This window comes from Camelus bactrianus, chromosome 31, assembly GCF_048773025.1.
Source record: "Camelus bactrianus isolate YW-2024 breed Bactrian camel chromosome 31, ASM4877302v1, whole genome shotgun sequence".
In the NCBI taxonomy this organism is placed as follows: domain Eukaryota; kingdom Metazoa; phylum Chordata; class Mammalia; order Artiodactyla; family Camelidae; genus Camelus; species Camelus bactrianus.
The window spans coordinates 21,205,729-21,229,759 of NC_133569.1; the positions used below are offsets into that span (position 1 = coordinate 21,205,729).

Here is a 24,031-nt window from a genome sequence, read left to right on the forward strand (position 1 = left end):
TCAGGGGGAGGGTATAGCTCAAGTGGTAGAGTACATGCTTAGCATACACAAGGTCCTGGGTTCAATCCCCAGTACCTCCTCTAAAAATAAAATAAATAAGTAAATCCAATTACCTCCTCCCCCCGAAAATTTTTTTAAAAATACACATCCATGCAAGTATACACACAACAGTAGCAATAGCTGAAGAACCTCTTTTTCTTTACTATTTGGGCAAAGAGCCTTCTGAAAGGAACCATTCTTAACAATTAAGACCTCAGAGGCAAGAGTGGCTGCTAATACCATGGAGCCAAATCCAGAGTGAAAATCTAAACACTCAGAAAAAAGCAAAAGGCTATATCTTTAAACCTATCGTGTGTGTGTGTGTGTGTGTGTGTGTGTGTGTGTGTGTGTGTGTGTGTGTCTGTCTGTATTTATTTATATTTATGGAAGCTAGAGGACTAAGGCATTTATCCAAGTCTATCTAGCATTCGTTAGAAGATACTTTTTCTAGACTTGCAAGTCTAGAACTTGAAATACATGCCCAGAAGATGCAACTACTTGTTAAAAGGGGGAAAAAAAAAATTCTTGCTTTCATATGGAGCTTCCCAGTTTTCTAAGTACCTTGAAATCCATTATTTGCCCTGACGATAAGCCTTATGCTGCTACTACACATGCAGTCATGGTCTTACCCTTTGTGCTGGCCCACTCTCTAGGCTTGGCTCCTCTTGCTTTCCAAATACATGGCCTCTGCCCGCAGGTCCTGCCCTGCCCAGTCCTGCCCTGCCCAAAGCTGGGCCCAAAGGTCTTGGAGCTCGAGGCCAAGGGCCAGGCATCCGCACAGACTGAGATGGATTCACGGGGGAAGGGCCCCTGAAGGGTGGTCGGACAGGATCCATTGAAAGGCTGCAGAGAACACGGGTGTCAATCTATTTTGGTTAATTATCTGCCAACATTTTAAAAAGTTTAAAAGATTCTCAATTTTCTTTCTTGTCCTTCAGGAGAAACTCACAAAGCATTAAAAAAAAAAAAAAAAGCTACTTTTGGATCAGACCAGTAACCAGCCTCCTGTATCACAGTCACTTTAAAAGCTTCTATTTAGCCCAGAATATTCTGAACACTCTCAATCAGCAAACTTTTAAAGGCCAAACCCTCCCTGAATTTGCTTATATTTTCTACCCAAACAGCCTCTCAGAGAACTCAGTGCTGTAAGTTAACGATCAGCTGTAGAAGGAAATACTTTAAATGTATAGCATGATTTTGCTTCATAAGCAAGTTTATAGACAACGTAGCCATATCAAAACTTTTTCTGTCACTAAATATTTATGGGTTTTGCTTTGTTTTTGGCCTCTCTTTCTTCTACCAGAGTCCCAATTTTTTTCCAGTCTATTTTCACATTAAACCATTTCATCTCCTCCTTGATTCCTTAGTTGCTTCTCTGAATCTTTATCCAATTCTTTTCTACAAAACTTTTTTCAAACTCTACCATAACTGAGGTCTGCAGGGTACAGATCCTTTCTGGTTTGAGCCTTTGATTTCTGCAGTCTCACAGCTGACATTTAACATCTTCCTCCCCCACCCCCCCAGGTAACCAGGGATGATGCTCCTCCCACCCCCACTCTCCCTAAGTCTCAGATCTGCTAAGCCTCTTCAAAAATCACTTTATAATCATTTATCAGGGCTCTTTCTTTCAGGGGCTCCCTTCATTGTCCGGACTCACCCTTGATTCCTGAAGAACCTTTCTTAAAGGACAAGAAAGCCTTTTCTTAACTTTTGCAAACCTGTTTTAAGTATTAGCTACAGAGAAATCAGGCCATGCATATAAAGAAAAGACTGACACACAATTCCTAAGTCAATGCTATAGGCTGGAGGTAGTTCAGGATCTGGCAAATAAAAAAAAAAAAAACCAACTATTGTCTTTTACGCTAAAATGGGAGGACGTGCCTCCTTCCTCAAAGTTCTCCCCCTGAATTGTTTAAACTCCTTGTTAGCCAGACCTCTTCGCTCATACCCTCCCAACAGCACTGGAAGAATCCAGAACAATCAGTCGCCTAACTGGTGCACACAGAGAAGCTATAAGTCCTACCAACTAGAGGATTTCTGAAATCCTCTTCTTTCTCCACCCCTCCCTCAACTGTATCATCACTTCTGTAGATTCAGGCACCTCCTCCAGAAGGCCCTCCAGTAACGTGGATTTTCTCCTTTGATTAGTTAGCAGATAGCTGGTTGACTATGAGGTCCAACCGGGAAGGGTCCCAGGACAGGTGGCTCCCAGGACAGGCGGCTCCCAGGACAGGCAAGGCCTACCGTCCCCACCGCTCCAGGTGCGAGCTCCAGGCTGGGCACATGACTGGGACCTAACCTGAAGGCAGGCCCCTCAAAGCAAATCCTAGCTCCTTCCGCCCTGGAGAAAGTACCATTCCCCAAACTAAAGCCCGCGTGAGTCCCCTCCCTCCTCAGGCTGCCACCATCCCACCTTCTCGAGGTCCTGCGTTCCTCCTACACATCCAGCCTCAAATAACGACTTCCCGCCCCCGCCCGGGCCTAGGCCCCACCCAGGGGCCCATGGCCCCTCGCGCCTGGGGGGAGGGGGCGGGAGGATGGGGGAGGGGGCAGGAGGGTCGTAGGGGCCCAGAGGGACCCTGCTCACCACCACGAGCTTGAGGCGAAGCTCACCTGGTCAGCAGCGAAGCGATCTCGACCTCCCTGGCCTTCCGAAGCACCTGCGCCCAGTTCTCTCAGCAGCGCTCGAACCCTCGCGCAGCTCTGCTGGGCCTCAGGAGAACCCTGAGCGCAACGCTCCCACCAAGCCACCGGCCCACATGCTCTAGACCCCAAGTTCCGGTCCTCTCGCGAGCCTCAGGGGCTGAAGCCATTGGCCAGACGACGTGCCGCTCACAAGAGCCAGCCATCTCATTGGCTCATGTGCAAAGAGCGCCTCCCTCTCCCTTTGCAGGAGCCTCACTCCACATTGAGGGTCTTCCTGGGGGAGGGGGAGGGGTGCTGGAAGTGGGGGCGTCTGGAAGTTAGGAGTGAGCCTAAGCATTGAAGTGTGGTACGTTTTTAAGATCTCGACTCCCTTTCTGTGGGCAATTCCTGTAAACAGATTTTGCTTACATGCTCATGTAGAAATTGACTTGCCCCACTGTTCCCAGTTAGAGGACATAAGGATATGGGCGGTGAATAGGAAAGAGTAAGCTTGAGTTTACGTTCAATTATGGGGTCTCTGCGCCTCACTTTCCTTACCTATAAAATTGGAATAAAAGCATCCGTTCATAGGGTTGTATATGGAAATGTACATACATTAATGAGACGATGTGTGTAAAGTATTCGACAAGAAGATTGCTGGCAATAAATTTTGCCTATCATTATTATTTATTGATACCTGAGACTGTGAGCCAAGAAGAGCTTTTTTCAAACTATATAAAATGTATTGGTGGTTAATTCTGCAATTATAGTACATTTTCCAAAGAAATAAAGATTTCTCAAAAAAAAAATTTATCCCCTTTCACCCCCTCCAATCATTTTGGTGAATAACCGCACTCCTCTCCAAACTCAAGTTTTTGGAAGTAGTTGGGGTCAAGCTTCCAGATAGAGACATGTAAATACTTTGTATGGAATAGGACTAGAGAAGGTTTTCTAAGCCTTAGAGATCTCATACCTTGTTTGAATCCATACAATAAAGGACTCTCCTTTCCTTCCCAAATCAGAATAGAGTTTGAAAATCATTGGAGCAGGAGAATTTCCAAAGCAGGAATCTATTTGGCACGATACCCCTTCACTCTTTTAGATGTTATTTGTTTAACAGTATATGTACGTTCTCCTACTTCACAACTTCCTACTTTGCAATGTTATAACATATAGACCGAATTCTGTTGCCCATGCAAACATTTAGTAGCTCAAAACAGTTATACAAACTGTTTCTTGATAAAGTCCCATTTCTTGTCCTTGACCAAACCTTGCATGAAAGATTCATTCCATACCCAGGAAATAATACTTTTGGGGCAGAATTCAGCAGATCTTTACAACAGCAATTCTCAGAAAAATTTCTGAAACTGTCGGTCTTGGAATCTAAACCAAGAACACCATTACAAAGGGTATACGAATTGGGTTCCCTAGATTTCTATATCCAGTCATGCAAGATAGGTGGCCTCAATATTTCTAGCCAATCCATATATAATAAATACTACTTATTTCACCAAAGGAAAATCCATATGGTCTTGATGTTGACTGGGAATAAAAGTGGTTGAAACTCTCTAAAGTGTGGACATCTGCCTAGAATCTTCCAAAAGCAAATCAACCTCTCCTGGAGTTTATGTTTCCTGGCAGAGTACTTCAATTGTTAATTAACCATCCCGAGGATATTGATTAATAAAAATAGCACACATATCATAATGTTTAAAATATTTAAAATTCAATTACAGATGATATTTTCGTAACACTGAATTCTGTCCACTTGGCCCTACCAGGCTGCAAAATTCAGGGTGAGGATGGCCCTGTAACTATATACAATCTGGATTCTCCCAGGGAGTCATGTCATCAAGTCTGGCCCTTTGTTCCCAGTAAGTACTGCCATTCTGACCATATATCCTGACACACAGGAGCTCACATGAAAAAATAAATCACAAAACCCATTAAATTGTTTTAGATTTTTTAGTTTAAATTAAATTTTAAAAACACATGTGGTGGAGGGGGGTAGAGTTCAGTGGTAGAGCCCGTGCTTAGAATGTACAAGGTCCTAGATTCAATCCCCAGTATCTCCATTTTTAAAAATTTAAAAATAAATAAACCTAATTATCTCCCCCCCAAAAAAACAGTAATAATAAAATTAAAAATTTAAAAACACACATTAGGCTCAATAAGAAGACAAACAACCTAATTTTTAAAATGGGGAAAAGATAGGAACTGATCTTCCACCAGAGAAAATATACAAATGAGAGAAAAGCACATGAAAATGTGCTCAACACTATTAATCATTAGGGAAATACAAACTAAAACCACAAGTAGGTATGTTATACCCACTAGAATGGCTATAAGAAATAGGACAGGTAGTAACTGTGATGGTTACTTTTATGTGTCAATTTGACTGGGCCACAGGTACCCAGATATTTGGTCAAACATTATTCTGAGTGTTTATGGAAGGGTGTTTTGGATAAAATTAACATTTGAATGGGGAGACCTCGTAAAACAGATTGCCCTCTCTAATGTGGGTGGCCTCATCCATTAGTTGAGGGCCTGACTAGGACAAGAAGACTCACCCTATTTGGAATAAGAGAATTTTTTCATACCTGACTGCCTGTGGACTTAAACATCAGTTTTTTCCTGCCTTGGGACTCAAACTGAAACACTGGCTCTTCCAGGGTTTTGAGCCCACCAGCCGTCAGACTGGAACATCACCATTGGCTCTCTTGGTTTTCAGGCCTTCGGACTTGGACTAGAACTACACCATCGGCTCTCCTGCAACTCCACTTTGCCAACTCACTCCGAAGATCTTGGGATTTGTCAGCCTCCATAAACACATATTATAATTCCTAGTATTAAGGTTACACATTTCCTAGTGGTTCTGTTTCACTGGAGAACTGTGACTAGCACAGATTTAGCTACTATGAAATAGGTTTAACAAATACATAACAATGTGAAAGTGGCTTTGGAACTGGGTGATGGGTCTGGCTGGAAGAGTTTTGATGTACATGCCAGAAGCAGCCTAGATTCGCTTGAAGGAGGCTGTTGGTAGAAATAAATGTTAAAGTTGCTCCTGGTGAAGTGTCAGACTGAAATGAAGAACCTGTTATTGGAAACTGGAGGAAAGGTGATCCTTATGATAAAATGGCAAAGAACCTGGCTGAGCAGTGATCTAGTGCTTTGCGGAAGGGAAAACTCACAAGCGATAAACTTGAATCTCTGGCTGAGGAGATAGCTAAACCAAGTGTGTGTGGTGTGACCTGGCCTCTCCTTCCTGCTTATAGTAAAATGCAAGAGGAGAAAGATAAATTGGAAGAAAGATTAAGCCAAAAGGAACTAGAATTTGAAGATTTGGGAAGTTCTCAGCCTATCCATATTACAAAAGTGAGAAAGCTTGTTCTGGAGAGAACACCCAAGGGTGTGGCTAGACAATCTCTCCATTAGGAGATTATCTATAATTAACCATGGAGTGAATCAACCATCTCAGAGGAAACTAGGAGCAAAAATGGGCTTATACCAGCAGAGACATTGCCAGTTTGGGCCAAAGGGAGCAGAGACTAGATGAAATAAAGGAAGGCTTTCGGGCGTCTGGGATTCTACAGGATAGGACAATAGAGCTATTTAACACGCTTAATCCTTTAAGAAAAGGGAAGAATAACCCCAAAGGTGATCCAGCCATCACCAGGGCTGCCACTGCCACCACAAGCTCGCAGGGCAAAGCTATTCCTCTTCACAGCTTCACAGCTGGAGATGATTATTGCCTCACGATGAATCAGACCTCAAGTCTCACCCATACCTGGTTTAGATGATGTTCAGTTGAGACTTTCGACTTGGAATTAATGCTGGAACGGGTTAAAAGTTTTAGGGCTATTGGGTCAGGGTGAATCTATTTTGCATGTGCGAAGGACATGAATTTGGGAGAACCAGAGGGCAGGATGTTGTGAACTGAATTTTGTCCCCCCACCCCCACCAAGATTCATAAGCCTAACCCCCAATGTCACTGTCTTTGGAGACAGGGCCTATAGGGAGGTAATTAAGGTTAAATGAAGTCGTAAGGGTAGGCCCCTACCCTGATTGTACTGGTGTCCTTATAAGAAGAGGAAGGAACACCAGAGATCTTTCTTTTCCTATGAGCAAAGAGGAAAGGGCATGTGAAGACACTGCAAGAAGGTGGCTGTCTACAAGCCAGGAAGAGCGCTCTTACCAGAAACTGAATTTGTCAGCACCTTATCACGGACTTCTAGCCTCTAGAACTGTGAGAAAATAAACGTCTTGTTAAAGCCTCCTTGTCTGCGGTATGTTGTAATGGCGCCCCTAGCGGACTAATACAGTAATAAACAGCAAGTGCCGGACATTAAGCTTTTTCGATTGCAACTCAAGCGCCTAATGTTAAGCTTTTGATTGCCAAGACACCCATCTCAAAGACATCCATCTCAAGTAAACATACTGGAAGCTAAATAACCAGATAAGGAACCAGGCCGCCCCCACCCATGAAGCTCCCCTTCTAGAAAGCCTGGGTGAGCCTGACTGCTCGAGTGCTCATGCTTTTTCCTTCCCATGTCCTAATTTCTGCTCTTAGGGGGTTTGCGGTAATTAATTAATTAAATCTGGGGGTGCCTGGAGACTTTTATTTCTTGACTGGTCCACATAGTGGTGGACGGGCCACTACAAGGCCACGTCAGCCTCCTTCTCCTTCGGCGGCTGATGCAGTAGCCGCTGCTCCTTCAAACTCCATGTGTTTCATGTAGCCCAGGTGCTCCCGCTTGCAGGCCAGGCAGTTGGGGAATGTGACAGCTTAACACGTGAGAAGCCGGGTGAGCTAGTGCGCACAGCGGTCCCGCTGCTGGAACACCAGCTGCGCCTTGTTCATTTGCTGCCGAGCGGCCACCATCTCCGGCTCCTTGCGCCGGGGGGGAAGCCGCAGGCTGGAGGGAAGGTGGCGTCTCCAGGGGTGTGGCTCCCGTATGTATCGCCCAGGTCACAAGAAACCAGGTGCGCCCGCATGGCTGCTGCCGCTGCAGGTTCCTGCTGCATCTGGTGCTCTTAGATTTTAAATTCACCAATGAAGACTGAAGCTGCAAAACCCTACGCACTCCACTCAACCTTAATAAAGGCAGAACCCCAGGTTCTCTCTCTACCTCTCCCTATTTGTGTGTGTGTGTGTGTGTGTGTGGGTACACTATTTCTCCCTTTCTCCCCATGACCTTGCTGTTTGGCCTTCAGGCATGTCATGTACCTTTTAGGACTTGCTTTTTCAAAGTTCCCTGATAGTTGTTGCTGACATGTGTCTTGCAATCATATTAAGAACCACAAGGGCCAATCCAGCCACAGCATCGGCTCTGGTCAGGGAAATGTCTGTGGGGGCTCACCACAGCAGTACAGGCCCAGGTGAGTGCTCTAAGGCATTCCTACCTGCCAGCATCACTAGCAATAGGCTGAAACCAACACAAAACAGATGTGGTGAAACCAGAACCCTAGTACGTTGCTGAAGGGGATGTAAAATGGTGCGCCACTTTGGAAAAATTTGGCAATTTCTCAAAAAGTTAAACAAAAAATTACTGTAGGAACCAAAAATTCCACTTCTTGGTAACTACATAAGAAAAATGAAAACATATGCCCCCACAAAGCTTGCATGCAAACATGCATAGCAGCATTATTGATTACAGCCAAAACCTGAAAACCACCTAAATGCCCATCAACTGGTGAACAGATAAACAAAATGTGATGTAAACATACAACAGACAGAGTCAGCAATAAAAAGGAACAAACTACTCTGCTATGCTGTAGAGGAACTTCAAAGCATCATGTTAAAAGATGAAGCCAGACACAGGAGACCATATATTGTATGAGTCCATTTATAAGAAATAAGAAAAGTCTAGAAAAGACAAACATACAGAGACAGAATGTAGACTAGTGGTTGTCTGGGGCTGGAGGTGGGAATGAGAATGAACTGTTAATGGGCCTGAGGGATTTTATTAAGGTGATGAAAGTGTTCTAAAACTGATTTGAGGTGATGTCTGTACCACTCACTAAATTTATGAAAAATTATCAAATACTCAAATAGGGTAAGTTTTATGACATGTAAAATATACTTTAATAAGGAGGACGGTATAGCTCAGTGGTAGAGAGGCTGCTTAGCATGCGCGAGGTGCTGGGTTCAATCCCCAGTACCTCCATTAACAATAAATAAATAAACAAACCTATTTACCGCCCCCTCCCAAAAAAACCCTCGAGCCAAAAAAGTAATAAAATTTAAAAATGAATCAAATGTTTAAAAAAATAAAAAAGTAAAAATTAAAAAAAATTTAGCAAACAAGCAAAAACTGCAATGAACAGAACCAGATCCATAAAGATTTCAGAAAAAGAATCACTGTACAAAGAATATAAACCGATCTTCAATATTTTATATAGTTCAAAATTAGAATCCTGATTATACATTTAACTTTACAAACACATGAGCAACTCTTATACACTGTTGATTGGCATGTGAATAGGTGGGTGTGTGGCTCAGCTCTACCAAACAGACAGGGGCAGGTCTCTTTGGGCTTCTGAAGGACGCCCCTTCCTGATAAGAGCAGAATGAGGACAAAGTTCCTCTACTGCGGTCTGCTTTGCTTCCTGCTTTGGCTTTGGACACTGTCATTTGAAGAAATGATGCTGAGCTGTAACAGCCACGTTGCAACAGCAGGGATGCCAGAACAAATGGATCCAAGAAAATCCTGATGATGTTTTTGGCTGCCACCCAACCCTGAAACCATCTATCCCCAGACCTCCTGTTACACGAGATAACTAAACACCCTTACTGCGTATGTCAGTGTCAGTCTACTTTTCTGTTCCTGGTGCTGATCACATTCTGATAGAAGCACTTCTCTGCCTGGGACGAAACAAATGCTTTATGTCCACTGTAATTTAAAAGCAGCCCTATTAAAAAGCTACTATTATCCTGTCTTTATAGAAAATACATAAAACTGAGCTTAAGGAGGGTAAGTAATTTATTTCCCCCAAAGTTATTGGTGGAGTCAGATTCAAGTTCAATCCTGATTCTTAAGCCTACACGCTGGCACTTAATCACATAGATAAAAAATGAACAAGCCTTAAAAAAAAAAAAAACCCAAAAAACAAGCCTATAGTTCTCTTTTGGTGTCTTAAAAAAGATGTATATGCACAGATGCAGGTAGTAATAAATTTGCATCCATTTGCACTCATGCATGAATTTGGCTTTGGGCTTTTTACTCCCGTTATCTGCATTTATTTGTTGGTAGAAATGTATGCTTTGGAGGCCTGGCCAAGAAAGCAGACTTGCCTCGTCTATTTCTCACATTTCTACTGACGATGCCCCATCTGTGAACCAGGAATATAGAGACAGGTCACGGGGACTCTGACGCAGGGTCGTTAACGTTCAATCCCCAAGATACTCGAAATGGTGAAACGGTGAACGTTAAAAGTGGTACGTGTTCTTCCTCAAGCTCTCGTGAAGAATCAAAGAACGAAGACTGCAAAACACCAAACATCTAACAAGGCAGGGGCTCTGGAAATAAAGACGAGTTTCTGAACCAAAGAAACCAAGAGGAAGAGAGGACTACAATGGAGATTCACTGGCAGTGCATTAGCTATTGAAAAAGCAGCAGCAAACACTGAAGCCCAGAGAAAAAAGCAGTTGGTTCATTACAGCTCAGTGTTTCACACCAAACAGGACTTCCGTAGCACACGTCTCCAAGAACCCTTTCTGCTCAGTCCTCTACAGTGAGAACAGAGACCAGAACACTACCAACCAACAGAGCTATGTGACCTCTTAGCCACTGAAGGGGTGATGTGGGGACTAGTCAATCTTGCTTCCCAGCTGCTGGCTTGGCAGCTTAAGAGGCTCAGTGTAGGAAAAACCCCAGTGGTGAATAAAAAGCATGCTCAAGGAAGAGAAGGAAGGTGAGACTAAAGGAAGGCATATCCATCCAAAGCCTCTGGGGCCACCTAAGTCGGGAGGAGGTGTTTGTTACCGAGCCCGTGTGGTTCACATTCATTCCAGAGGCCGTTTGCAGCACCAGCATCTAATGACCACAGACACTAGCCGGAGGTGTCTCCCCTACCCTGCTGAACCAGGAAAAATGCCAGCCCTGCAGACAAGGGATGAGGAAAGAGAAGCTGCTCCTCAGGGACCACCCACTGGAAGGATCAAGAGTGTGATGACCTGCTGAAAGGAACATGACCTCAGACTAATGAACCACCAGGACAGCGTGGCCAGTGGGAGCAGAGTCCAAGCTGAGTGGGTGCCCAGACAGGAGACAGAGGTGGGCCTCTTGAACTCAAAAGTTCTGGAAGTGAGAGGTCATCTGTCAAGTGTCAGAGAGGCTATTATTCAATAAACCTCTACTTTCTGTCTTACCCAGGGTTGTTTCTCAGCAGTATTTTACTCGGTGTGGTGCTGATTCTCTACAAATGGTCAGAGGTGTCTTCTGAGAAATATGTAAGTGGAAGCTGGAAGAGCAGTGGCTACTTACTGCAGGGGCGAGGGCGGGGTGGGAGGGGAGGAGTCCTGGGACCACCATGTCACCCAGAGGCATGTGTGGGGTGATGGGAGGAGGGAGTCTGACTTCCTCACTGCTGACGGCACCTACAGCCAGGGCCTCACAGCAAGGGACAGGGAGCACTTGGCTAAGGGTGCTCAGGAGAAAAGGACAAGGGCCAGAACCCGAACCTTCAGAGCATCAGGCTGGGGCGATGGGACACAGAGTAAGAAAGTGGGACGGAGCAGCTCCGTTCACCTTTCCTGAGAAATTCTTGGAATCTCTCTTTTGTCTGAAAATAGACTCAGGCGGAGGGAAGGGACACTGAACTAACATTTATTGAGCGCCTACTGTGTATATCTGGCCTTGTGCAAGGAGTTTTCCGCAACAGTATTCGATTTCATCCTCACACCAACCCTGTGAGGTAGGTATCGTCCTCATTTCTGTCAGATGAGGAATACGAGGCTCAGAAAGGTTAGGTAGTTTGTCCAATCACACGATGAGTCACAGACAGAGCTGGGACTGAGTACTGAGTCTCAGACTGAGAGGTCCCTGCTCTCTCCCCAGCACCACCTCTCGGGAGGAAGAGGGGAGCAAAAGCAGCAGGAACAGTCCGTACGTCTCCCACCCTGAGAACCAAGACCGTCACCAAGAGGAGCCTGTCCTTTCCTACAGGCCGTCCCCTCTCCACCTGGGGAGGGTGCAGCCAGTTGAAGAGATAAGACATAAATAGAAAAATAAATAGCAGAGAAGTTCCCCAGCAGTGAGGACGTGCAGTTTCTGTGCTGTGGGACGGTCACTGCGCCGTTCACGGCTGCTGTGGGAGGGAGCCACGTGGGTCCTGTGGGGAAAACTGGGACAATGGCTGGAGTGGGTGGGCTCGACAGGCCCCTTCTGGGCCGAACAGATTTGAGAGCACAACGTCTGGAGCAGGCAGCAGCCGTGGGCACAGTCACCATCGTCCTCCATCTGCTCATTTTACCGGTGTTTGTGATCCAACAGGGATTCAAAATTGGGAGAACATACAAGTTTGTGCTTTACGTGTCCCAGGACTGTCATCTCACCGGTTCTACTGTCTCCAAGGCCCACAGACACCAGCTCCTGCCAATCGACAGAGACGGTGATGAGAACCAGAACCACACAGCCCGTCGCTCAGTCCTACGTGCTAACGTGATAATCCCCAGAACCCTCCCCCGTATTCAGCACCAATTCCTCCATGCTCAACACCTTGGAGAGCCTCCGCCCAGGCCCTGCAGGCTCTCACCTGCAGGAACGAGCAGGTGGTTCCCATCGTCACGTCCAGAGTCACCTTGCCCAGGAGGAGCTGCACCTTCCCCGACTTGCGGATGAGCAGCTTGCCAACCTGACCCTCCGTCAGGTCAGCCAGGGTACAAGTGTTCTCTGCCAACCTGGCTTCCTGTGAAGACAAAGAGGGAACAGAAGCCGGGTAAGGAGCCGTTTCTTCCAATCTTCACGACTGAACCTTTTCCCAAAGGAAGGCACCAGCAGCAAAGGTTAGAATGAGCTCTGAAGAGAGGGCCTTTTCCTGAGGCCGCCTGCCACTGGTCAAAAAAAAAAAAAAAAAAAAAAACCCACAGCAAATAAATCAACAAAGGGACAAAATATTGGTATCTGCTAAAGCTGGGTGATGGTACATGAAAGTTAAAATTCTCTCATTTGTTATATATTCAAAATATTTCATCGTGAAAAATAAACACACATACAATTGGGGTTGAAATACCAAGCTGCAAGCCTCGTGGGTAGAAGGAACAAACGCACACTGTCCTCATGGTTCAGTGTGGGTGGCACACCTCCACTTCCCTCCAAGGTGGCCGCTTCCCCTCCGGTCCCCCGCATTTTCACGGGGCTCATTCCTGAGCGTACCCGGTCTTTTTCCTGCTTTATAACCACCATCTGTCCGTCCTCGCTCTGCACCTCTGTCTTGATTGGCTTGATGTCCTGAGAAGGCGGCTGGCCGGGGAGCGAGTCTGGCAGTTGCAGGAACAGCAGCTCTTCCTCCTGCGTGAGGCTCAGCTCCCTGAGCAGCTCTGCCACAGATACGTCCTTTGGGAGGCCCGGGGTCTTCCTGGCTGCTCTGGGAGGAACCTTCATCTTGGCCGCCTCCTCCTCCTCATCTCGCGGCTCCTCTTTCACTACCCAAGGTACCAGAAATGGAAGGGCTGTTAGGTGCCCACCGCCGTGCCATCTCACTGCACCCAAGCCCTCGCCCCAGTCGGCTCCACTGTCACTCAGCCTGGAGGCTGAGGACAAACTCTGGTTATAAAGCGGGATCCAAGGGGGTGAGGGTATAGCCCAAGTGGCAGAGTGTATGCTTGGCATGCAGGAAGTCCTGGGTTCAATCCCCAAGTACCTCCATTAAAAAAAATAAATAAACCTAACGCACCCTCCCCCTCAAAAAAGAGGGATCCAAGATTTGTGTGACTTATCTAAAAAGGGGTATCTCAGCAGGAAACTGCTGAGAATGAGAACTTAGCACCTTTTGTTCAGGTCATGTACTTGACCCCTGGAATGGGAGGGGACCTGCTTATCAGCAGTCTGGGAGGTTCATTCCTGGGGTGCGGCCAGAGAAAAGGGGATGAGACAAGAATGGACACAGAGTACCTTTCACAGCAGGTACATCCACCTCCATGTCCTCTTCCTTGGGGCCAGCCGGCCAAGGTTTAACGTCTGCTTCTTCATTCTCTTCCTTAAAAAGCCAGCCCGAGTGAGCCAGCGGCAGCTGCACAGGCATGTTTCGAGTGTCATTTCTCAGCCCAGGGTCATCGATGAACTGCCAAAGAAGAGTCGGGGGTCATATGGCTGGGCCAGCATACACACATACCTGGGCTGCAGTCCACCTTAGCCCTTTTCTATCCCAAGATCCTTGCCGCTCACCAGGCTTCCCTGCCTGGCCCCCCAGAGGAAGCGCTTTCCCACAAAGAAGCCCCTCGCCCCCACCTCCCCGCCCCCACCGGCACCTACATCATCCTTCTCCAGCATGCGCAGGATCTGCTTTGTCTCTTCATCCGTCTCCCTCTTCTCCTTTTTGATGTTGATGATGTGGGAGGGCCCCATGTCCGACACATCCACAGTCTTATCCCAGTTCCCTGAGGGAAACCACACAGTACAACTAAGGAAGGGGCCCTACAGCAAGGAAAACTCAGCAGGGAGCTAGGAGGGGAATTCCACTGCCCTGGTCCTTCTCTCGGGCCTCTGAACTGAAATCCACCGATTCCTTCCTCCCGGAGCCCCAGCAGCTTTGTACCCTTTTTCTTCATCATTTCAGCTGGGCCCTGCTCAAAGATGGAGTGGGACTGGATCACTTCTGGGCGCCCCCGGCCCCGTCCGTGCCCCTCTCGCTGTCGGTCTCTATCCCTTTCACGCTTCTCCTTCTTGATGGTGACTTCTTCCTTGGGCCTGGAAAACAGAACAGATTAAGGGAAACCACTCACTTCCCCTCCCTCTGAGAACTGGTCTTACTCTCCCATACCACTCTGCTCCACCTGAGTGGAGAGTTTATGAGCCAAAAACTACATCATGAGCAGAAAAACCCCCAATCCTAAGTCTGGCATCTTTTTCACTTCCTTGATGAGGCAAAGTCCTTTCACTTTACTTTACCTTTTTGAGGCTGTATGTTAGAACTATAACTCGTGCTCGCTTCGGCAGCACATATACTAAAAAAAAAAAAAAATTGGAACGATACAGAGAAGATTAGTATGGCCCCTGTGCAAGGATGACATGCAAATTCGTGAAGCGTTCCATTAAAAAAAAGAAAAAGAACTCTAACTCAAAAGCTGAATTATAGACTACCTCAAAATGTGGATTATTTTTGTATTGGCTGAAAGCAGGAAGCCCATAATGCAAAAGAACTTAAGGGAAAACCTTAAGGGATGTATCTCTGTCCAAACTATTGTCTCTCAAATCTGGCTATAAAAGATAATCACTGTTTCATTGCAAACAAGTTAAATTACAATTTTAGGGATGGACTCCCCTGCATCAGTATTTTTTTTTTAAAACTTGTGCATTAGAATCATCTGGGAGCCAGGGCTGAAAATCACTACTGAAAAGAACTAAATCTGCAAATTTAAATTTCCGAGCCACATACCTAGTTACTCCCTCAAAAGCCCAAATTCAGAACCGGTAAACAAGGGACAAGTATTCAGAAGACCTAGCAACTTACTCTTCCTTGATCTTCCGACTGATGATATTTGGGGTGAAGGTTTTCTGAAAGTAAAATACAGGAGTCACTGATTTGGTAAGTTCTGACCCCAAAGTACAGAAGAAAATAAAAACTCCCAAAGGGCACCTTCTATGGACCAAGACCACCATGGCTCTCCTCTGCACACTCCACACTGTGATCAAAGATTTATAGACATGCACATGTACTTGGAAAGAAAGAATATCATGTCATCGTGGCAGTGGAGTTACACAGAAGAAAGGGGCATCAAAAAACATTTAAACAGCAGCCTCAGGTTCTGCCCTCTGAAAGGAGAGCCCTCAGGACTTGTAACAGCAAAAGAATTTACCTAATCTCACCTCTGGTCTTCAGAGTGCTATAGGGACCGGACAGTATCATAGGGAAAGGGCCCTGGCAGCAAGGCTCAAGTAGGAGAGACAGATCTGCCAGCACTCATAAACAGATGATCGACTGACACCACAATTCCCCAAAGTAAACTTAGGTCTTCAAAAACTGGCTGCTTTATACGCTGTCATCCTCCCCTCTACCCTTTAAGGGTTACCCTTTACATCTACAGTCATAAATACAATAGGAGAGGACACAGAACCTCTAATATGATGCCTAGGACTCAAAATACTTTGGATCAGAAGTCTGCAAACTGCGATCCATGGAAAATTTAGAACTTTAAAACTGCAGCCCTAGTTTATGCCTGTGTGGCTTGCATGGGTTTTCTTAAAGGCGTCCAAAGCACACACGAAAAGGAAACAAACACGACTCAAATTGCTTTTGAACTAATTAGGATTCTCTGCTCTTCAGCCATCCCTGAGACCATGTCAACATCTTGTACCCAGTATCTTGACTTGAAGGGAGGGCAGGCTCCCCAAAAATTGTAGGCAAAAGTCTGAGGACAAGATTCACGAGGCCCAACACCACGCCTGGCACACGGCAGACCCTACATGAACATGAGTCGAACCCCCAGGTGCCTGGAATCCAAAGTAGCTGGGTTTCTTTAAAAGGTGCCATCGGGTACCTTCTTGACTCCCCCGAGGGTGAGGTCCCTGGAGCGGATGGAGGGAAGGCGGCCCGGGGTGAGGGGAGGCGCCGGCCTCCGCCCGATAAGCCCCCGGGCCCCAGAGAGGAGGGGTCGGGGCCCTCCCGGAGCGCTGGGCTCGCCCGCGGCATTTCCTTCCGACATGTTGCCTGGAAGAGAAGGAGGAAAGTGGTAACAGAGTCACTGGAGGGGGAGGACACGCGGACCCTGGGCGGAACCCCACCCACGTGGCCTCCCGCCTCCCAGTCAGCGCATCCCTCCCGCAGCGCCTCAGCTCCTCCCCGTCCCACGTGGCGAGACTCCTCGCAACACCCCGGCTAGAGCCCTTGACTCGCCAGCTCCCCAGGCCCCCGGCCAGGCACGAGGCAGGGACGCACCCCAGCGCACGCGGGCTGCGGCTCCGCACCACGCACGTCCCGACTTCACCTCCGACGCGACCCGCGGCTGGCCCCAGGCCTCAGCGCCCGGCGGAAGTCTGCGTGGCAGGACCCGGGCGCTGCCATCTTGCCGCGGAGCGGAAGTGAGGTCGGTGGGCGGGGCCGGGCCACAGTATTTATCCGGCGGCGCCTCGCTCCCCTCCGCCTTCTCTTCCCGGTTCTTCCCGGAGTCGGGAAAAGCTGGGTTGAGAGGGCGAAAAAGGAAGAGGGGACTGGTCTGGGTTACACCGCGATGCAGCGCTCGGGGGTCTTGGCCCGGGGCGTGAGGTGGGGGCGCCCAGCTCGTGGTCTGGGGGCCGGGCGACCGCCACAACGCGATGTGGGGATTCGCCGCTGCAGAGCCTCGGGGTCGCGGCTCGAGATGGGGCGGGGGGCGCGGGGCCGAGAACGAAACCCGGACTCAGACTCGGGGCGCCCTGGGCCGGGCCGAGCCTCGGCTGCCGGCGCGGTGGTGACCTTGGAGTGGTCACTGCACCTCCGGGCTGCACCCTCGCCCTCGCCCGGGGGTCCCTTCCCCGGACTCCTGGTGGGGTCCTGGGGTGGGGCTGTGGGCACAGCGCTGGAGCAGCTGCAGCGGACGAACCGGGTACCTAATGGCACCTCCCCTGGGCTCGGGACTGTGGGCTTATGACTGTGCGTGGACTCTTGCCCTTGTGTGCACTTCTCGTCCGATCCTGGAACCTGAGAAACGAAGTTTGCTCTACTGGGAAGGACAAATTTAAAGTACTTTTATCGTCACTCCGACCTTTGTAATATAACATAAAAAATGACCTTTACTGTTATTACCCCCCACCCCCATGTTAAGACCATGTAACAACATTGCAGAAAGTTTGAGGGAAGGAAAACATTTGTTAGAATTCCACATAGACTAACTATTAAAACTTGTAGTATATTCCAGTCCCCTTCACGGGGCTTTCTTATTGTACCACAATTTTGAATCCTCTCTTTTAAAATAACATTTCTTTGTTGCTGTATCAAACGATCTCGGATGGCTATGTCATGATTTGCTAATTTTCCTGCTTGGACGCTTAAATTGTTTCTTTTCCCTGTTGTAAATAACGAGCTGGTTAACATCTGGTGCATTTAAACTTCTTCCTTCTTTTGGATTATAGTCCTAGGACAAATTTCCAGGCTTGTGATAACTGTACAAAAGAAGATGTACCTTATTTTTAAAGTAAATTTTAAAATTTTGAGATAATAGTAGATACACATGCAGTTGTAAGAAATAATGTGGAGATCCCAAGTACACTTTACTCAGTTTCCCCAATAGTACCATATTGCAAAACTATGGTACAGTATCACAACCAGAATATCAACATTGAAAGTCAAAATACAAGCTGTTTCCATCACCACAAGGATCCCTCTAGTGCCCTTTTATAGCCATACCTCCCTCCCTCCCACCCATCCCTGGTAATTGCTAATCTGTTCTCCATCCTCATACTTTTGTTATTTCCAGAGTGGAAATCATTCAAAATGAAATTATACAGTATGCGACTTCTTAGGATTGCTTTATTCACTCACCATAATTCCCTGGAGATATCCAAGTTATTGCACGTATCACATGTGTATCACTAATATGTTCTTTTTTATAGCTGAGTATCCATGGTTTGTTTAACTGTTCATTCTTTGAAGAACATCTGGGTTGTTTCCAGTTTGGGACTATTATGAATAAAACTGCTATGAACATACAGGTACAGGTTTTTGTGTAAATGTAAGTTTTCTTTTCTCTGGGATAAATGCCCACGAGTGCAATTGTTGGGGCAAATGATAGTTGTATGCTTAATTTTGTAAGAAACTGCAAACTGTTTTCCACAGTGGCTGTACCATTCTGAACATGCATATTTTATGGTTGTTCATCCATATTGCTGAATTACTTTCAAAAAGAGTTGTGCTAATATGCATCACCACTATAAAAATTTATACATGAATATATATAATATATAAGAATATATATATAATGTTTTGCCACCTCAATTTGAATATTGGCTCTTAAAATTTTAAACATTTTTGTCAATTTAATAATATATTAATATTATATTATTAATTTGTAATGTTGGTTTCTAACCAGACTTTTTTCAACTTCTTTTCTCCATATTGGTTTTATGACAACTAAATCTAACCAAAGGAAAACTCTTTCTGTCCCTTACTGAGCTACACACAGTGGCTCTTAGCTTCTGACTGGAGCACTAGATAAAATTGCTTTGAGGTCCACCAGCTTTCTAGCTGCTCCTAGGTTTTTGTTTTGTTTTGTTTTGCTTTTTACAAAGATACTTATTCATTGTAGAAAATGTGGAAAATTTAAAAAAGCATATATATGTACACACACAGAGGAATACTACACAGCCATTAAAAAGAATGAAAATTTTTCAGTTGCATCAACGTAGATGGACTTGGAGGGCATTATGTTAAATAAGTCAGATGGAAGAAAACAAATACTGTATGATACCACTCATATGTGAAATCTAAAAAATACAGCAAATTCATGAATATAACAAAAAAGAAGCAGACTCACAGATATAGAGAACAAACTAGTGGTTACCAGTGGGGAGAGGGGAGTGAGGAGGAGGAATATAGGGGAAGGGGAATAAGAGGTACAAACTACTATGTATTAAATAAGCTACAGGGATATATTGTACAACTTGGGGAGTACGGCCAGTATTTTATAATAACAATAAATGGAGTTTAAACTTTGAAGATTGTGAATCACTATGTTTTACACCTGAAAACATATTGTACATCAACTATACTTCAATAAAATTTTTTTAATTAAAAAAAGCACCCAGAGGAAAATGAAAATCATCCATCATTATCCCAGCAACAATTCTATATATTTGAAGTTGTTTTTCTTTGCATATAGATTTTTAAAAATTGAGACATTTTTATATGGTTCTATAATCTGCTTTTTCTCTCTTAATATACTAAGAAAACATTTTTCTGACTTTATTCCTCTAAATTATGATTTTTAATGGCTAAATAGTACTCCACATTGTTGTCTTACACCATAATTTATGTAACCAGTTTCCTCACAGCAATGCTTATTGGATTTCCGTAGCATTTTTTATGCCAAAAGGACAAGAGGAGAGAATACTTAAGTCAAGCCTTCTACCTTTAGCATTTTGGGGCTTACTTCTAAACAACAATTTTTATAATTTCCTGTTAAGAATATTCTCCAATTTTCCCTCTAATTAGGCTGATATTCTTTTGGCACTATTCTGTTTTTTGAATACATATCAGTAGAATAAAAAATATTAGTAGGAAAAAAATATGTGGTAATGAAAATGTTATCCAAGTTCAAGCTATTACATGTTCTCTATGAATAATTTATCCCAATTTGTTTGTGTCATTTTGCAGTCATTTACTTGCTGGTTCCTCCTCATCTCCTTGACCTCCAGACACTGGAGAACTGTAGGATTCAGTCCTCGGAACACTTCCCTTTTTACTCTATACTTAGTCCCTTGCAAATGGTCTGGTGTTTTGACTTGGAACTATGTGCTGTGTGCTGACAACTTGTCAGTGTTTATCTCAGCCTGGGCCTCTCTGAACTCCAGATGTGTGTCTCGGCCTAGCCCGCACCTCCACCTGGATGTCTGCTAAGCATCTCAAACTTCTTCTGTCCACATCCAAGCTCTTGGTCTTCCTCCTCAAACTACTCCAGAGTGCTCCCCATCTGAGTACATGGCCACTCCATCCCTCCTGGTGGTTCAGGTCCGAAACCTGGCATTTATTCTTGACTCCTTTGTCTCATGCAGTCCAGCTAACATGTCAGCGCTTCCAGATATTTCCAGAATCTTACCACTTCCCACCACCTTCACTGATATCCCACCTTGGTCCAGGCCACCTCTGGTGAGGAGGCTGTGATTATTATAATAGCCTCCTAACTGGCCTCCCTGCTTCCACCAGGGCCCCCTCAGCCAAGATAATTAATAGCATAATTAACATATTTCACATCAGGTCGGTCTCTGCTCTAAATTTCCCAGTGGCTTGCCATTTCAGAGTACAAACCAGAGGTTTTAGACTGGCCCACGCAGCCCCGCGTAATCTGTCCCTCCACCCACCAACTCTCTGTCTGTCCTCAGCTCCTACCACGCTACCCTCACTCCCTCTGCTTCGGCTGCACAGGTCCCTTTGCTGTATCTGGAACAATCTGGCATGCTCCCGCGTCAGGGCCTCTGCGCCTGCTAACAGGAATGCTCTTCCCCTGCATAATTCTGCACGACTCCCTCCCTCCCTTCTCCCTTCCTTTGGTCAGGTTTTTTAGCCCAAAGTCACTTTTTTGAGGAGGCCTTCTCTGATGGCCGTGTTTAAAATTGTAACCTCCCACGCGCGCACAACGTTCCCTGTCCCTATGTACTGACTTATTTTTCTCTACAGCACTTGTCACCACCTAATATAGAGTTTGTTTATCTGTCTGCATCAGAAAGTAAACCCTGTAAGAGCAGGACTGTTTCCCTTTCTCCCATGACAGTATCCTCATTGCCCAGAACAATGCCTGATACATAGTTAAGTACCCAATAAATTTTTGTGAAGTGAATGAATGGATTCCAGTTTATGGAGAGCCCAAGGGGCCAATCTGGAGGTTGTGTTAGAAAAATAAGGGTGGATTGTTTCCAGGCGGATTGTGTCAGTAATTTAACTTTGGCACCACTGATATAAAAGCCATCTTTGCGTTGCATTTTCCTATGTCTTCTCTATAGGTGCTCTGTATGTAACTCTCTAAACAGAGGAAGTGTGGTCAATCCTGAGTGCATGGAGGGAAGCCTTCCCAGCATGGCAGGAGTTCATGTATTCAGTATGTCTAAGTGTTGTCCCTGGTGTCTTGCCATGCGGTGCCCAGTGCTATTCCATAATTCCTCCATTATGCTTATCCACATCAGATATAGCTTAGTGACTGTCTTTCTCTGACTGATTTCACTTAGCATAATGCCCTCTAAGTCCATCCATATTGCTGCAAATGACATTATTTTATTCTTTTTTATGGCTGAGTAGTATTCCATTATATATATATATCTCACCTCTTTATCCAGTCACCTGTCAATTGACATTTAGGTTGCTTCCACGTCTTGGCTCTCTTCATTGTTTTCGAGCTTCTTCCCCTGAAGTTTCTTTTGCCTCTCCAACGTATCTTTAGTGTCTCTTCTAATAGCTTTTCAGAGTCTTCAAATATCATCTGATATTTTTCCATGTCTTAAAATTGTTAAACATTTAAGTTTAAAAAAGTTAAAAAACTAACTATATTCTTTAGTTGAGTGAACTTAGAAATGTGTCCAGTTTTTAGAATTAATGTTCTTTAGTAAGTTCAAAATAGGTGACCGGTGAGGGCTGTAGGAAGTCTAAATATAATTTCAAACAGATAAAGTAAATAAGCACTGAGACATCCACACCGTTTTTATAAACAGTCACTGCCCACTCCTGTCATTATCAACGCTTGTAAGTGAACGAGGTATCTGTTTTTTATGGGCTGCCTGGATGTGTCTGCGTTCATTGGCCCATGAGATCGCCATACTTAGTTCAGCCAGGGGGGAACACACGTAAACATTTTAAGTGTATAAAGTGCATAAGCAATATTAAGACTGTAGTTTTTTTTTTCACGCACAGCCTCATTCTCTGCTACCTCAGACTCTGTATTTGCTCTGTGTCCTTCTGTCATGAAGAACCCAGCTTTTGTACTCAGACCTGGATTTTTGTCTCTAGTTTGATTTCTTATGGACTGAGTCTCATTTCTTACCATCTGCCTTTTGAAAACAGGGTAGATTCACCTCTCAAGGTTGTTGTGAAAATTGCATGCCTAGCAGTGTGTCATGGTGCTTAATAAATGTTTTTGTTATTATTATAATCATGGCTTTGATACAATATTTAATATGGAAACTTCCAAGCATACACCAAAGTGGAGACAGTAGCTTACTGAATCTCAAAGTGCCCTGTTTCAACAATTATCCACCCCTGCTGATCTTTCATATGTACTCCCCACATCGCCCAAGATTATTTTGAAACAAATCACAGATATCATCCATATATTTATGGATGATAAGTGGATGATAAATATTATGTATCTCTGAAGGATATGCTTTTAAAAGAATAACTATAAAATATATCAGAACTAATGATTCCTAAATATTATTAAATATCCAGTTAGTATTCAAATTTCCCAATTGTTACATGGGATTTTTTTTAACGGTTTGTTTAAATCAGTATCCGAATATGATCCCTTTCATTTATTATACCCCTTAATGTTTTATTGGAAAAATAACTAAAGTGTGGGAAGAGATTTTGCTGCAAGAATGTTCACTGCAGTGTTGTTTAGAATGGAGAAAAAGTAAAATAACTTAATCATAGACTAGTTGGGGATTGGCTCCAAAGAAGGGTATAAAACCTGACAATAGGACATATACAGCAATTTTAAAACGATACTGTAGAAAGACTATGTAATGAACAGAACAGGTACTGGTAAGTGAAAAAAAATCAGGTTATAAAACCATATTTATACTTTCTATTTTTGCTAATAAAGTATATATCTTAGATGCCTATTTCTGAATGACAGGGAAACAAGCAATTTTAATTCTCTCTTAAGTTTTAGAATTAAATCTTCTCACCTTTCTACAACGATTGCCTATGACCTATGTATAAAAAGTTATTAAAAATAAAAATGCAGTGGAAGTGTTATCTTGGCAGTTGTTTGGTTTCATCTGGAGTTAGTTACATTTGGCACATTATGCTTTCCTCTTACTGTGTGTGTTTTTCCATGTGATCTGCAGAGACATCCTCTGGGGCAAGAAGAGGCAGGAGCTCTGAGAGGGTTTGTGCCTTCACCTGACGCCAGCACCCAGCTCCACAAAAGCGCATTCAGATGGCTATTGTTCTCTGCTTGGGACACATGATCTCATGCGATCTCCACGTGCCCTCCTGTGAAGGTGGGAGGCAGGGATATGCTGAGACTAGTCTCCCTTTACAAAGGGGGAACCGAGTCGCAGCCCTCAGGTTTGTTGTACGGTCCAGGTTTTGGTCCAGATGCTGGCCATAACCGTGAGATTACATGTTGCATCTCTTTGGAGTTTCAGCATCTCAGTGTAGGTGTGTGAGGGGCGGGACCTACTAATGTTTGGCCAAGGGAGTGCTTAATCCTGCCTCAGTGTAACACCCTGTATCACATTGGATCTGACCAAACTTGCTCAGGTTCTCTATGACCATTTAGGGTAGGATTGGCTTCTGC

At 45.0% G+C, this 24,031-nt stretch overlaps 2 protein-coding genes and 1 non-coding gene across 4 annotated transcripts in view; 1 reads left to right on the plus strand and 2 right to left on the minus strand.

The window, feature by feature from the left end:
* Nucleotides 1-1,534, minus strand: part of PIWIL2 (piwi like RNA-mediated gene silencing 2) — a 53,344-nt gene extending 51,810 nt beyond the window's left edge. The window contains exon 1 of the mRNA XM_010954993.3: nt 669-1,534. Coding sequence (XP_010953295.1) covers nt 669-875 — 207 coding nt within the window. The 5' untranslated portion in view covers nt 876-1,534. The remainder of the gene's footprint in view (nt 1-668) is intronic.
* Nucleotides 1,535-11,949: 10,415 nt separating this feature from the next.
* Nucleotides 11,950-16,903, minus strand: POLR3D (RNA polymerase III subunit D). Of its 2 annotated transcripts, XM_074355497.1 has the most exons (9): nt 16,765-16,897; nt 16,367-16,536; nt 15,340-15,383; nt 14,425-14,576; nt 14,142-14,266; nt 13,782-13,950; nt 13,044-13,312; nt 12,424-12,576; nt 11,950-12,260 (listed from the first exon to the last, which is right to left on the minus strand). In XM_074355497.1, the coding sequence occupies exons 2-9, from the start codon at nt 16,529-16,531 to the stop codon at nt 12,138-12,140; spliced, it is 1,200 nt and encodes a 399-aa protein (XP_074211598.1). In that variant the 5' UTR covers nt 16,532-16,536; nt 16,765-16,897; the 3' UTR covers nt 11,950-12,137. The 2 variants fall into 2 exon arrangements, with proteins under 2 accessions (XP_074211598.1, XP_074211600.1); XM_074355499.1 differs by lacking the exon at nt 15,340-15,383 and having other exon boundaries at nt 16,765-16,903.
* On the plus strand, nt 14,818-14,927 carry LOC123616866 (U6 spliceosomal RNA). The gene has a single exon (XR_006724901.1). It is a non-coding gene; the product is annotated as a U6 spliceosomal RNA (small nuclear RNA).
* Nucleotides 16,904-24,031: the final 7,128 nt, after the last annotated feature.

Excerpts from the sequence above, each read along its gene's own strand:
- POLR3D (XM_074355497.1), bottom strand. The coding sequence starts at position 16,531 with ATGTCGGAAGGAAATGCCGCGGGCGAGCCCAGCGCTCCGGGAGGGCCC. Across the intron at positions 13,313-13,781 it reads GGATGTACCTGCTGTGAAAG|TGAAAGAGGAGCCGCGAGAT; the intron begins GTACTCTGTGTC and ends TACCTTGGGTAG. Across the intron at positions 12,577-13,043 it reads TAAAGCAGGAAAAAGACCGG|GAAGCCAGGTTGGCAGAGAA; the intron begins GTACGCTCAGGA and ends TTGTCTTCACAG.